The sequence below is a fragment of the Oncorhynchus clarkii genome, chromosome 23 (assembly GCF_045791955.1).
Source record: "Oncorhynchus clarkii lewisi isolate Uvic-CL-2024 chromosome 23, UVic_Ocla_1.0, whole genome shotgun sequence".
NCBI lineage: Eukaryota > Metazoa > Chordata > Actinopteri > Salmoniformes > Salmonidae > Oncorhynchus > Oncorhynchus clarkii.
In genome coordinates, this window is record NC_092169.1 from 61,891,210 (window position 1) to 61,906,229 (window position 15,020).

The 15,020-nt window shown below is 47.6% G+C and overlaps 1 protein-coding gene across 4 annotated transcripts in view; it reads left to right on the plus strand.

Moving 5' to 3' along the window:
• LOC139381507 (exocyst complex component 6-like) overlaps nucleotides 1-4,846 on the plus strand; it is a 129,803-nt gene extending 124,957 nt beyond the window's left edge. For all 4 annotated transcript variants that reach the window (XM_071125110.1, XM_071125112.1, XM_071125111.1 and 1 more), the window contains one exon: nucleotides 1,994-4,846. In XM_071125110.1, coding sequence (XP_070981211.1) covers nucleotides 1,994-2,126 — 133 coding nt within the window. In that variant the 3' untranslated portion in view covers nucleotides 2,127-4,846. The remainder of the gene's footprint in view (nucleotides 1-1,993) is intronic.
• The last annotated feature ends 10,174 nt before the right edge of the window (nucleotides 4,847-15,020 follow it).

Below are 15,020 nucleotides of genomic sequence, written 5' to 3' on the forward strand. Positions count from 1 at the left end.
CTACATATTCACTACTAGACCTCTTAGTCTGTATCTGTAATCTACATATTCACTACTAGACCTCTTAGTCTGTATCTGTTATCTACATATTCACTACTAGACCTCTTAGTCTGTATCTGTTATCTACATATTCACTACTAGACCTCTTAGTCTGTATCTGTTATCTACATATCTACATATTCACTACTAGACCTCTTAGTCTGTATCTGTTATCTACATATTCACTACTAGACCTCTTAGTCTGTATCTGTAATCTACATGTTCACTTCTTGTTCTTTTCTCTTGTCTACTTGATCTTTGAACCTCTACCATGCAGAGTCTACAGGGGGTATGTTACACGTTTTGGCTTATTTGTTTCTTCCCATAGTCTGGTGTCCATTGAAAGTCATTTACACCGTATGGGTTAGGATCATTTACACCGTATGGGTCAAGGGTCATTCATACCGTATGGGTCAAGGGTCATTTATACCGTATGGGTTAGGGTCATTTACACCGTATGGGTCAAGGGTCATTTATACCGTATGGGTCAAGGGTCATTTACACCTTGTGGGTTAAAGGTCATTTACACCGTATGGGTTAGGGTCATTTACACCGTATGGGTTAGGGTCATTTACACCGTATGGGTTAAGGGTCATTTACACCGTATGGGTTAGGGTCATTTACACCGTATGGGTTAGGGTCATTTATACCGTATGGGTCAAGGGTCATTTATACCGTATGGGTCAAGGGTCATTTACACCTTGTGGGTTAGGGGTAATTTATACCGCATGGGTTAGGGTAATTTACACCGTATGGGGCAAGGGTCATTTACACCTTGTGGGTTAGGGTCATTTACACCGTATGGGTTAGGGTCATTTACACCGTATGGGTTAGGGTCATTTACAGCGTATGGGTTAGGGTCATTTACAGCGTATGGGTTAGGGTCATTTACAGCGTATGGGTTAGGGTCATTTACACCATATGGGTTAGGATCATTTACACCGTATGGGTTAGGGTCATTTACAGCGTATGGGTTAGGGTCATTTACAGCGTATGGGTTAAGGGTCATTTACACCATATGGGTTAGGGTCATTTACACCGTATGGGTTAGGGTCATTTACACCGTATGGGTTAGGGTCATTTACACCGTATGGGTTAGGGTCATTTACAGCGTATGGGTTAGGGTCATTTACAGCGTATGGGTTAGGGTCATTTACAGCGTATGGGTTAGGGTCATTTACACCATATGGGTTAGGATCATTTACACCGTATGGGTTAGGGTCATTTACAGCGTATGGGTTAGGGTCATTTACAGCGTATGGGTTAAGGGTCATTTACACCATATGGGTTAGGGTCATTTACACCGTATGGGTTAGGGTCATTTACACCATATGGGTTAGGGTCATTTACACCATATGGGTTAGGGTCATTTACACCATATGGGTTAAGGGTAATTTACACCGTATGGGTTAGGGTAATTTACAGCGTATGGGTTAGGGTCATTTACACCATATGGGTTAGGGTCATTTACACCATATGGGTTAAGGGTAATTTACACCATATGGGTTAGGGTCATTTACAGCGTATGGGTTAGGGTCATTTACACCGTATGGGTTAAGGGTCATTTACAGCGTATGGGTTAGGGTCATTTACACCGTATGGGTTAAGGGTCATTTACACCATATGGGTTAGGGTAATTTACAGCGTATGGGTTAGGGTCATTTACACCGTATGGGTTAGGGTCATTTACACCATATGGGTTAGGGTCATTTACAGCGTATGGGTTAAGGGTCATTTACACCGTATGGGTTAAGGGTCATTTATCAAATAAAATAAGTCTCTATTCTTTAAGTGGCAATAAGCTAAAACCCTGCAGCTCCTCCATCCAACAGTCTGTGGTTTGATGTATCTCCCTCTCTTCCCTCTCTTCCCCCCTCTCTTCCCCCTCTCTTCCCCCCTCCCTCTCTTCCCCCCTCCATCTCTCTTTATCTCCCTTGCTCTCTCTCTCCTCCAGAATGAAGGACACCAGTAAGAAGAACACCATATTTTCTCAGTTCAGGAAGAATGACCGAGACAAACAGAAGCTGATTGAGACGGTGGTGAAACAGCTGAGGAGCCTGGTCAATGGGATGTCTCAACACTCCTAGAACACACACACAGATGGACACACAGACAGACAGAGACACACAGACAGAAACACACACAGACAGAGATACACACACCAACCAGCCATCACCTTTCAGTTTCACCAGATTCCATGCATAGTGTAAATAAAGGAAGACAACAACACACACACACACACACACGAGACATCAAGCTAAAACAGTTTCTCTGTCAGGAATGAGAAAAAGAGTGAAATGTTTGAAATTTATTTTTTAAAGGCTCAGAATACTATGTTTTGTAAATAGTGAGAGTGCAGTGATTTGTATCACCACGGTGATGTAAGGAATGTAAAGATGGCATCTCAGATGAAGACTGGACAGGAAACTGATGTTCACTGGGTGAAGTGGCCCAGCAAGGGGACTGAGCCATGAAGTATAGGCTCCAATCCCCCGAGCCTTATGGACCCTCTCCGCCCTGCTCTGAAGTGGTGCACTATATAGGGAATAGGGCCCTGGTCTAAAGTAGTGCACTATATAGGGAATAGGGCCCTGGTCTAAAGTAGTGCACTATATAGGGAATAGGGCCCTGCTCTTAAGTAGTGCACTATATAGGGAATAGGGCCCTGGTCTAAAGTAGTGCTCTATATAGGGAATAGGGCCCTGGTCTAAAGTAGTGCTCTATATAGGGAATAGGGCCCTGGTCTAAAGTAGTGCGCTATATAGGGAATAGGGCCCTGGTCTAAAGTAGTGCACTATATAGAGAATAGGGCCCTGGTCTAAAGTAGTGCACTATATAGGGAATAGGGCCCTGGTCTAAAGTAGTGCACTATATAGGAAATAGGGCCCTGGTCTAAAGTAGTGCACTATATAGGGAATAGGGCCCTGGTCTAAAGTAGTGCGCTATATAGGGAATAGGGCCCTGGTCTAAAGTAGTGCACTATATAGAGAATAGGGCCCTGGTCTAAAGTAGTGCACTATATAGGGAATAGGGCCCTGGTCTAAAGTAGTGCACTATATAGGAAATAGGGCCCTGGTCTAAAGTAGTGCACTATATAGGGAATAGGGTCCTGCTCTAAAGTAGTGCATTATATAGGGAATAGGGCCCTGGTCTAAAGTAGTGCCCTATATAGGGAATAGGGTGTGATTTGGGACACGTCCTGGAAGATCTCTACATCGCTCCGTAATGTAGTACTGGGTGGAGTTAGTTTCTACTGTAAATATATTGGAGAATATTTAACACTACAGAGAATCACGCTGGTTGGGTCACAAATGTCGTCCTATTTCCACAGGGCTCTGGTCAATGCCAGGGATGCACTCTCTCTCTCCCTGTCTCTGCCAGGCATTCAGCTCTCTCCCTGTCTCTGCCAGTCATTCAGCTCTCTGCCAGTCATTCAGCTCTCTCCCTGTCTCTGTCATTCAGCTCTCTCCCTGTCTCTGTCAGTCATTCAGCTCTCTCCCTGTCTCTGTCATTCAGCTCTCTCCCTGTCTCTGTCATTCAGCTCTCTCCCTGTCTCTCCCTGTCTCTGTCAGTCATTCAGCTCTCTCCCTGTCTCTGACAGTCATTCAGCTCTCTCCCTGTCTCTCCCTGTCTCTGTCAGTCATTCAGCTCTCTGCCTGTCTCTGTCAGTCATTCAGCTCTCTCCCTGTCTCTGACAGTCATTCAGCACTCTCCCTGTCTCTCCCTGTCTCTGTCAGTCATTCAGCTCTCTGCCTGTCTCTGCCAGTCATTCAGCTCTCTCCCTGTCTCTCCCTGTCTCTGCCAGGCATTCAGCTCTCTCCCTGTCTCTGCCAGGCATTCAGCTCTCTCCCTGTCTCTCCCTGTCTCTCCCTGTCTCTGCCAGGCATTCAGCTCTCTCCCTGTCTCTCCCTGTCTCTCCCTGTCTCTGCCAGGCATTCAGCTCTCTCCCTGTCTCTCCCTGTCTCTGCCAGGCATTCAGCTCTCTCCCTGTCTCTCCCTGTCTCTGCCAGGCATTCAGCTCTCTCCCTGTCTCTGCCAGTCATTCAGCTCTCTCCCTGTCTCTCCCTGTCTCTCCCTGTCTCTCCCTGTCTCTGCCAGGCATTCAGCTCTCTCCCTGTCTCTCCCTGTCTCTGCCAGGCATTCAGCTCTCTCCCTGTCTCTCCCTGTCTCTGCCTGTCATTCAGCTCTCTCCCTGTCTCTCCCTGTCTCTCAAAATGACCTGCATGAACATGGGTCCAATGTTTAAACCCAGTACAGGACAGAGAGCTTTGTTAATTTACACTCTAAATATTATCTTTTGACAAGAAATACACCCAAAATCATGTTTTTTTTTTTGTATCAGCCATTATTAGCTAAATCAATTTCTTGCATCCAAAATGCGACTTGTTTTTGTTCCTCAGGGTAAATGAACGCTTTTGGTTTCAAATGCTTTAGATTCTACCGCTAAGACATTTCAAAAAGCAATAATGATCTCGTCCACCTGCAGGTTCTGCTTAAAGAACGACTTCTGTCTCAAATCTGAAATCACATTTCATAGTTGGAGTTATGGTTTTTAAATCTCCTTTTTAACAGGCATTTTGCCCTGAATAGCTATGATTTCAGTTAGCCTTTTGTTTTATTTTAAATAGTTGCTTGTAAATGTCCTTGTACATACTGCATATGTTGTGAAGAAAGTAAGAATGCGGTTTACTTCTGTTACGAATAAAAGGAGTTTGTTGTTCTGAGATGCATCTCTTAAATCTAAAATATGGAAACATTTAATTAGTCTTTCAAATGAATTCAATTATAACTGCTATTAGTCAATACATCACCTGGTGAGAAATGTCATTTTTCTCCATTTTCTTTTGGTTTCTAGTGTCAGAGTCAAAACAGAAATCCCTGCTGAATAACCCGCTCAACATTCCAAAGGGAAATGAACTGAGTGTTGGTAAGGATGGAGGGGAGGGAAAGGGAAATGAATTGAGTGTTGGTAAGGATGGAGGGGTGGGAAAGGGAAATGAACTGAGTGTTGGTAAGGATGGAGGGGTGGGAAAGGGAAATGAACTGAGTGTTGGTAAGGATGGAGGGGTGGGAAAGGGAAATGAACTGAGTGTTGGTAAGGATGGAGGGGTGGGAAAGGGAAATGAACTGAGTGTTGGTAAGGATGGAGGGGTGGGAAAGGGAAATTAACTGAGTGTTGGTAAGGATGGAGGGGTGGGAAAGGGAAATGAACTGAGTGTTGGTAAGGATGGAGGGGCGGGAAAGGGAAATGAACTGAGTGTTGGTAAGGATGGAGGGGTGGGAAAGGGAAATTAACTGAGTGTTGGTAAGGATGGAGGGGAGGGAAAGGGAAATGAACTGAGTGTTGGTAAGGATGGAGGGGTGGGAAAGGGAAATGAACTGAGTGTTGGTAAGGATGGAGGGGTGGGAAAGGGAAATGAACTGAGTGTTGGTAAGGATGGAGGGGTGGGAAAGGGAAATGAACTGAGTGTTGGTAAGGATGGAGGGGTGGGAAAGGGAAATGAACTGAGTGTTGGTAAGGATGGAGGGGAGGGAAAGGGAAATGAACTGAGTGTTGGTAAGGATGGAGGGGTGGGAAAGGGAAATGAACTGAGTGTTGGTAAGGATGGAGGGGTGGGAAAGGGAAATTAACTGAGTGTTGGTAAGGATGGAGGGGTGGGAAAGGGAAATGAACTGAGTGTTGGTAAGGATGGAGGGGCGGGAAAGGGAAATGAACTGAGTGTTGGTAAGGATGGAGGGGTGGGAAAGGGAAATTAACTGAGTGTTGGTAAGGATGGAGGGGAGGGAAAGGGAAATGAACTGAGTGTTGGTAAGGATGGAGGGGTGGGAAAGGGAAATGAACTGAGTGTTGGTAAGGATGGAGGGGTGGGAAAGGGAAATGAACTGAGTGTTGGTAAGGATGGAGGGGTGGGAAAGGGAAATGAACTGAGTGTTGGTAAGGATGGAGGGGTGGGAAAGGGAAATGAACTGAGTGTTGGTAAGGATGGAGGGGTGGGAAAGGGAAATGAACTGAGTGTTGGTAAGGATGGAGGGGTGGGAAAGGGAAATTAACTGAGTGTTGGTAAGGATGGAGGGGTGGGAAAGGGAATACGCCCCCCTGTAACACAATTCTATTTGTTTTTATTTGTGTGAAGTAATAAACATGTGTTCACTCAATCAAATGCAGACTGGTGTGTATATATATATATATCAAGGCATTTTAAATTGTAAATCTTGACAGAAATGGTTGTGTTGTTGACATCACATGAAGTTGATAACATGAGATATTACTGATTTACGTCTTTATGGGAAGCTAGTAGCTATCTTATCTCTGTGAAACCAAAAAGCCGGCCTAGAGGAGGAGGGCGCGATCACTGGAGATGGGAAGGGATAACACCGTCCTCCGCCCAGGCAGGCAGACGAACGTACGCAGTCCTAGATCACTGGAGATGGGAAGGGATAACACCGTCCTCCGCCCAGCCAGGCAGACGAACGTACGCAGTCCTAGATCCCCCTGCAGAGTACAAGACCGGTGCAGAGGGATCTGTCGTGCTCTCTCAGCCAGCAGACAGAAACACTGTGAAGGACCCAGCTCTCAGCCAGCAGGCAGAAACACTGAAGGACCCAGCTCTCAGCCAGCTGGCAGAAACACTGTGAAGGACCCAGCTCTCAGCCAGCAGGCAGAAACACTGTGAAGGACCCAGCTCTCAGCCAGCAGGCAGAAACACTGTGAAGGACCCAGCTCTCAGCCAGCAGGCAGAAACACTGTGAAGGACCCAGCTCTCAGCCAGCAGGCAGAAACACTGTGAAGGACCCAGCTCTCAGCCAGCAGGCAGAAACACTGTGAAGGACCCAGCTCTCAGCCAGCAGGCAGAAACACTGTGAAGGTTTCCCTGGCGTCACGAAACGGCTGAACAACCTGCTCTCAGCCGTCTGGCTGAACAACTGGCTCTCAGCCGTCTGGGTGAACAACCTGCTCTCAGCCGTCTGGCTGAACAACCTGCTCTCAGCCGTCTGGCTGAACAACCTGCTCTCAGCCGGCTGGCTGAACAACCTGCTCTCAGCCGGCTGGCTGAACAACCTGCTCTCAGCCGGCTGGCTGAACAACCTGCTCTCAGCCGTCCTGACAGGATATCCACACTACTACCCCAGTCCATTTCATTTAGTCAACATCTCCCTGCCAGAGAGGTAAAGGGGTTTGGGCTACCTGACTGAAACTGAATTAGATCATGTTAGTAGTTGACAGTAGATAAATTAGCCTTGGGGCAACACCTTAATGTTAGTAGTTGACAGTAGATAAGTTAGCCTTGGGCAACACCTTAATGTTAGTAGTTGACAGTAGATAAATTAGCCTTGGGGCAACACCTTCATTTGGGTAAACTGAATAGGTTGTACTGGTATTGCTGCTTTACCTGCAGCAAAATGTCCTAATTAATTGGAAGACTTAAATAAAAAATGTTCTTCTAGCAACTCAAGAATTGATGACATTGAAGTTTTGTCAATGCAGCTCAATGCCTGTTATAATGGACTAGTCCATTTAGGCCTGTTATAATGGACTAGTCCATTTAGGCCTGCTATAATAGACTAGTCCATTTAGGCCTGTTATAATGGACTAGTCCATTTAGGCCACCTTTCTCTTACATACTTTGGTCATCAGATGGCTGGGTTTATGTATGTGCACTTTGTGACATCTGCTGGTGTTAAAAAAGGCCTTTATAAATACATTTTGATTGGTCAAATCAATCTGGCAGGTTGGTAGTTACTAAATGTATTGACTAAGACTCGGGGCAGGCACCTAAATGGACTAGTCCATTATAACAGGCCTAAATGGACTAGTCCATTATAACAGGCCTAAATGGAACTCCTAAACTCCTTTTACCCAGATTTTAGCACAGGTGCAGAGAAGCATATTCTGTTACTTTACAAAAAGTGTATTTTCTAGCTTCAATGGCACATTCTACATGTGATACACTTGCTATGTCATTTAGAATATTTAGACTCCGTTGAATAGCTAACACTTGAATGAGAGCTGCCCAGCTCTACGTATTTGATTGGTTTCTGACCCACTGACTCCGCCCCCGGTTAGACGGGAATAAAGCAGCCCAGGAGTTAACACACTTATTTCAACCCACTGAGGAAGATGAACACGGGGATGTTAACGCACCCCATCAACACATGTCCACCCACGTCCTCAGACTGGAAAAAAAACACTGTTCAGGCCAGCAGATACGTCTACGCTTGAGAGAGCAACGGACCCAACTGGCCATCAGGGCTAGCTAGGAGCATCAACCACAGGACGCTTTAGAGAGCAACGGACCCAACTGGCCATCAGGGCTAGCTAGGAGCATCAACCACAGGACGCCTTAGAGAGCAACGGACCCAACTGGCCATCAGGGCTAGCTAGGAGCATCAACCACAGGACGCTTTAGAGAACAACGGACCCAACTGGCCATCAGGGCTAGCTAGGAGCATCAACCACAGGACGCTTTAGAGAGCAACAGACACAACTGGCCATCAGGGCTAGCTAGGAGCATCAACCACAGGACGCTTTAGAGAGCAACGGACCCAACTGGCTAGCTAGGAGCATCAACCACAGGACGCTTTAGAGAGCAACGGACCCAACTGGCTAGCTAGGAGCATCAACCACAGGACGCTTTAGAGAGCAACGGACCCAACTGGCTAGCTAGGAGCATCAACCACAGGACACTTTAGAGAACAACGGACACAACTGGCTAGCTAGGAGCATCAATCACAGGACGCTTTAGAGAGCAACAGACCCAACTGGCCATCAGGGCTAGCTAGGAGCATCAATCACAGGACGCTTTAGAGATTAACGGACCTTACTGGCCATCAGGGCTAGCTAGGAGCATCAATTACAGGACGCTTTAGAGAGGAACGGACCTTACTGGCCATCAGGGCTAGCTAGGAGCATCAACCACAGGACGCTTTAGAGAACAACAGACACAACTGGCCATCAGGGCTAGCTAGGAGCATCAACCACAGGACGCTTTAGAGAGCAACGGACCCAACTGGCTAGCTAGGAGCATCAACCACAGGACGCTTTAGAGAGCAACGGACCCAACTGGCTAGCTAGGAGCATCAACCACAGGACACTTTAGAGAACAACGGACACAACTGGCTAGCTAGGAGCATCAATCACAGGACGCTTTAGAGAGCAACAGACCCAACTGGCCATCAGGGCTAGCTAGGAGCATCAATCACAGGACGCTTTAGAGAGGAACGGACCTTACTGGCCATCAGGGCTAGCTAGGAGCATCAATTACAGGACGCTTTAGAGAGCAACGGACCCAACTGGGCATCAGGGCTAGCTAGGAGCATCAACCACAGGACGCTTTAGAGAACAACGGACACAACTGGCTAGCTAGGAGCATCAATCACAGGACGCTTTAGAGAGCAACAGACCCAACTGGCCACCAGGGCTAGCTAGGAGCATCAATCACAGGACGCTTTAGAGAGGAACGGACCCAACTGGCCATCAGGGCTAGCTAGGAGCATCAACCACAGGACGCTTGCGAGAGCAACGGACCCAACTGGCCATCAGGGCTAGCTAGGAGCATCAACCACAGGACGCTTTAGAGAGCAACGGACCCAACTGGCCATCAGGGCTAGCTAGGAGCATCAACCACAGGACGCTTTAGAGAGCAACGTACCCAACTGGCCATCAGGGCTAGCTAGGAGCATCAACCACAGGACGCTTTAGAGAGCAACGGACCCAACTGGCCATCAGGGCTAGCTAGGAGCATCAACCACAGGACGCCTTAGAGAGCAACGGACCCAACTGGCCATCAGGGCTAGCTAGGAGCATCAACCACAGGACGCTTTAGAGAACAACGGACCCAACTGGCCATCAGGGCTAGCTAGGAGCATCAACCACAGGACGCTTTAGAGAGCAACGTACCCAACTGGCCATCAGGGCTAGCTAGGAGCATCAACCACAGGACGCTTTAGAGAGCAACGGACCCAACTGGCCATCAGGGCTAGCTAGGAGCATCAACCACAGGACGCCTTAGAGAGCAACGGACCCAACTGGCCATCAGGGCTAGCTAGGAGCATCAACCACAGGACGCTTTAGAGAACAACGGACACAACTGGCCATCAGGGCTAGCTAGGAGCATCAACCACAGGACGCTTTAGAGAGCAACGGACCCAACTGGCTAGCTAGGAGCATCAACCACAGGACGCTTTAGAGAGCAACGGACCCAACTGGCTAGCTAGGAGCATCAACCACAGGACACTTTAGAGAACAACGGACACAACTGGCTAGCTAGGAGCATCAATCACAGGACGCTTTAGAGAGGAACGGACCCAACTGGCCATCAGGGCTAGCTAGGAGCATCAACCACAGGACGCTTTAGAGAGCAACGGACCCAACTGGCCATCAGGGCTAGCTAGGAGCATCAACCACAGGACGCTTTAGAGAGCAACGGAACCAACTGGCCATCAGGGCTAGCTAGGAGCATCAACCACAGGACGCTTTAGAGAACAACGGACCCAACTGGCCATCAGGGCTAGCTAGGAGCATCAACCACAGGACGCTTTAGAGAACAACGGACACAACTGGCTAGCTAGGAGCATCAATCACAGGACGCTTTAGAGAGAAACGGACCCAACTGGCCATCAGGGCTAGCTAGGAGCATCAACCACAGGACGCTTTAGAGAGCAACGGACCCAACTGGCTAGCTAGGAGCATCAACCACAGGACGCTTTAGAGAGCAACGGACCCAACTGGCTAGCTAGGAGCATCAACCACAGGACACTTTAGAGAACAACGGACACAACTGGCTAGCTAGGAGCATCAATCACAGGACGCTTTAGAGAGCAACAGACCCAACTGGCCATCAGGGCTAGCTAGGAGCATCAATCACAGGACGCTTTAGAGAGGAACGGACCCAACTGGCCATCAGGGCTAGCTAGGAGCATCAACCACAGGACGCTTTAGAGAGCAACGGACCCAACTGGGCATCAGGGCTAGCTAGGAGCATCAACCACAGGACGCTTTAGAGAACAACGGACACAACTGGCTAGCTAGGAGCATCAATCACAGGACGCTTTAGAGAGCAACGGACCCAACTGGCCATCAGGGCTAGCTAGGAGCATCAATCACAGGACGCTTTAGAGAGGAACCGACCCAACTGGCCATCAGGGCTAGCTAGGAGCATCAACCACAGGACGCCTTAGAGAGCAACGGACCCAACTCGCCATCAGGGCTAGCTAGGAGCATCAACCACAGGACGCTTTAGAGAACAACGGACCCAACTGGCCATCAGGGCTAGCTAGGAGCATCAACCACAGGACGCTTTAGAGAACAACGGACACAACTGGCTAGCTAGGAGCATCAATCACAGGACGCTTTAGAGAGAAACGGACCCAACTGGCCATCAGGGCTAGCTAGGAGCATCAACCACAGGACGCTTTAGAGAGCAACGGACCCAACTGGCCATCAGGGCTAGCTAGGAGCATCAACCACAGGGCGCTTTTTTCCTTAGGTACTGGTCCTCCTTAGGACCTGGTCCTCCTTAGGTACTGGTCCTCCTTAGGTTCTGATCCTCCTTAGGTACTAGTCCTCCTTAGGACCTGGTCCTCCTTAGGACCTGGTCCTCCTTAGGTGCTGGTCCTCCTTTGGTACTGGTCCTCCTTTGGTACTGGTCCTCCTTAGGTGCTGGTCCTCCTTAGGTCCTGATCCTCCTTAGGTAATGGTCCTCCTTAGGTACTGGTCCTCCTTAGGCTCTGGTCCTCCTTAGGTCCTGATCCTCCTTAGGTACTGGTCCTCCTTAGGACCTGGTCCTCCTTAGGTACTGGTCCTCCTTAGGTACTGGTCCTCCTTAGGTGCTGGTCCTCCTTAGGTGCTGGTCCTCCTTAGGTACTGGTCCTCCTTAGGTACTGGTCCTCCTTAGGTCCTGGTCCTCCTTAGGACCTGGTCCTCCTTAGGTCCTGGTCCTCCTTAGGTCCTGGTCCTCCTTAGGTCCTGGTCCTCCTTAGGTACTGGTCCTCCTTAGGACCTGGTCCTCCATAGGTACAGGTCCTCCATTGCTGAACACGTAGCACTCACCTATAATTGATCAACCCTTACTAGTCCTGTATTAAAGGACCTTTACTTGTCCTGTATTAAGGGTAGGCAGGGTAGCCTAGTGGTTAGAGCGTTGGACTAGTAACCGGAAGGTTGCATGTTCAAACCCCCGAGCTGGGCCGTCATTGAAAATAAGAAATTGTTCTTAACTGACTAGTTAAATAAAGGTAAAATAAAATAAATACTAATTTACCTGTACTAGTCCTGTATTAGAGGACCTTTACTAGTCCTGTATTAGAGGACCTTTACTAGTCCTGTATTAGATGACCTTTACTAGTCCTGTATTAGAGGACCTTTACTAGTCCTGTATTAACAGACCTTTACTAGTCCTGTATTAGATGACCTTTACTAGTCCTGTATTAGAGGACCTTTACTAGTCCTGTATTAGAGGACCTTACTAGGGAAGGCAGGGTCAGTCGTCTTCGTCAGTGAAGTGACCTCTTCCTCTTGCTAAGGGAATAGCAGGGTATGCTGACCTCTTCGTCAGTGAAGTGACCTCTTGCTCAGGGAATAGCAGGGGCTGATGACCCATCTAACACTGGAAAGGCGAGAGACCAGTGGCTGAGCAGGGGAAGGTGTTGCGGGCGTATTCAACTACACAAGTTGCTGACTCCAGGTGATGGGGTTGGCGAAGATGAGGCAACGAAGAGTCGTCTCCAGGTCCTGATTGGCTCGCTCCGACTGGCCGTTAGACTGGGGGCGAAACCCGGAGGACAGGCTGACCGACGATCCAATGAGTGTGCAGAACATCTTCCAGAACCGGGACAAGAACTGATGGCCTCAGTCGGAGACCCTGTCCACCGGGAGTCCATGGATCCGGAAGACGTGCAGCACCATGAGCTGGGCCATCTCCTTGGCTGAGGGCAGCTCGGGGAGCGGAATGAAATAGGCAGCTTTGGAAAACGTGTCCACCATCATAAGGATGGTGGCGTTGCCATCAGAAAACTATGAAATAATACACATGGAATCATGTCGTAACCCAAAAAGTGTTAAACAAATCAAAATATATTTTATATTTGAGATTCTTTAAAGTAGCCACCATTTGCCTTAATGTCAACTTTGCAAACTCTTGGCATTCTCTCAACCAGCTTCACCTGGAATGTTTTTCCAACAGTCTTGAAGGAGTTCCCACATATGCTGAGATGTTGGCTGTTGGCTGCTTTTCCTTCACTCTTCGGTCCAACTCATCCTAAACCATTTCAATTGGGTTGAGGTTGGGTGATTGTGGAGGCCAGGTCATCTAATGCAGCACTCCATCACTCTCCTTCTTGGTCAAATAGCCCTTACACAGCCTGGAGGTGTGTTGGATATAAAAACAAATGATAGTCCCACTAAGCACAAACCAGATGGGATGGCGTATTGCTACAGAATGCTGTGGTAGACATGCTGGTTAAGTGTGCCTTGATTTCTAAAGAAATCAGGGACAGTGTCAGCAGCAAAGCAACACTCACACCTCCACAAGGACACGGCGGTTGGAACCAAAAATCTCAAATTTGGACTCATCAGATCAGAGGACAGATTTCCACCGGTCTAACGTCCATTGCTCGTGTTTCTTGGCCCAAGCAAGTCTCTTCTTATTATTGGTGTCCTTTAGTAGTGGTTTCTTTGCAGCAATTCAACAATGAAGGCCTGATTCACGCAGTCTCCTCTGAACAGTTGATGTTGAGATGTGTCTGTTACTTGGACTCTATGAAGCATTTATTTGGGCTGCAATTTCTGAGGCTGGTAACTCTAATGAACTTATCCTCTGCAGCAGAGGTAACTCTGGGTCTTCCTTTCCTGTGGCGGTCCTCATGAGAGCCAGTTTCATCATAGCGCTTGATGGTTTTTGCGACTGCTCTAGAAGAAGCTTTCAAAGTTCTTGAAATGTTCCGTATTGACTGACCTTCATGTCTTAAAGTAATGATGGACTGTCGTTTCTCTTTGCTTACTTGAGCTTGCCATAATATGGACTTGGTCTTTTACCAAATAGGGCTGTCTTCTGTATACCACCCCCACTTTGTCACAACACAAGTTATTGGCTCAAATGCATTAAGAAAGAAATCAATTCCAGATATTTTGATTTGTTCAACACTTTTTTGGTTACTACGTGATTCCATATGTGTTATTTCATAGTTTTGATGTAGATTTATATCCAGAGTCGCTAATGCATCAATGGCCAAAAACCAGATGTGCATAAGTCAAGAGAGCTTCTGATTTGAATAGTATAATTGATGAGGGGCTGTGGTCGGACCAATGACAAGATAGTGTGTCAGGGACCATCCACTCTAGATAGACTTTATAAGAACTGACGTTGGAGATGAGAAGCAGGTACAGAGAGTTGAACATTTAATTTACACAGACATGGAACAGGACAGGAACAGAACCGGGAACCAACGACAAACCAACATTAATCCAGAAGCGGGGAATAGAACTGAGGAACAGACAGATATAGGGGAGGTAATAACACGAGTGATTGAGTCCAGGTGAGTGTAATGAATCGCTGATGCGCGTAACGAGGGAAGCAGGTGTGCGTAATGCAGGGCATCCCGGCGCCCTCGAGCTCCAGGGAGGGAGCTTTTATTACGGAGGTCCCGTTCCCACTTGTCCCTGAAATATGCATTCTGGGTAACTTCACAACATGTGAATTTGAGGAATAACTTCAACATCAAACGTACAGAATATCGCCCCGTTTACCACTGCAAGAAAATGTGTTGCATTGACATAGAAATCAGATTCCCCTTCAACCAATTACCAAGACGTCTCTCTGAAATGAATACGTGTATTCCTATGGAGAAGATGACCTATGATTTAAGAAATAAATTAAACTACTTTGTTAATAAATATGTCAACTCTTCCTGGACTATATGGGAGCATTACCATTGAGGTTGTTGGATGTCCGCTTGCAGATTGATGTAGCTATTGTCTCTCTAAT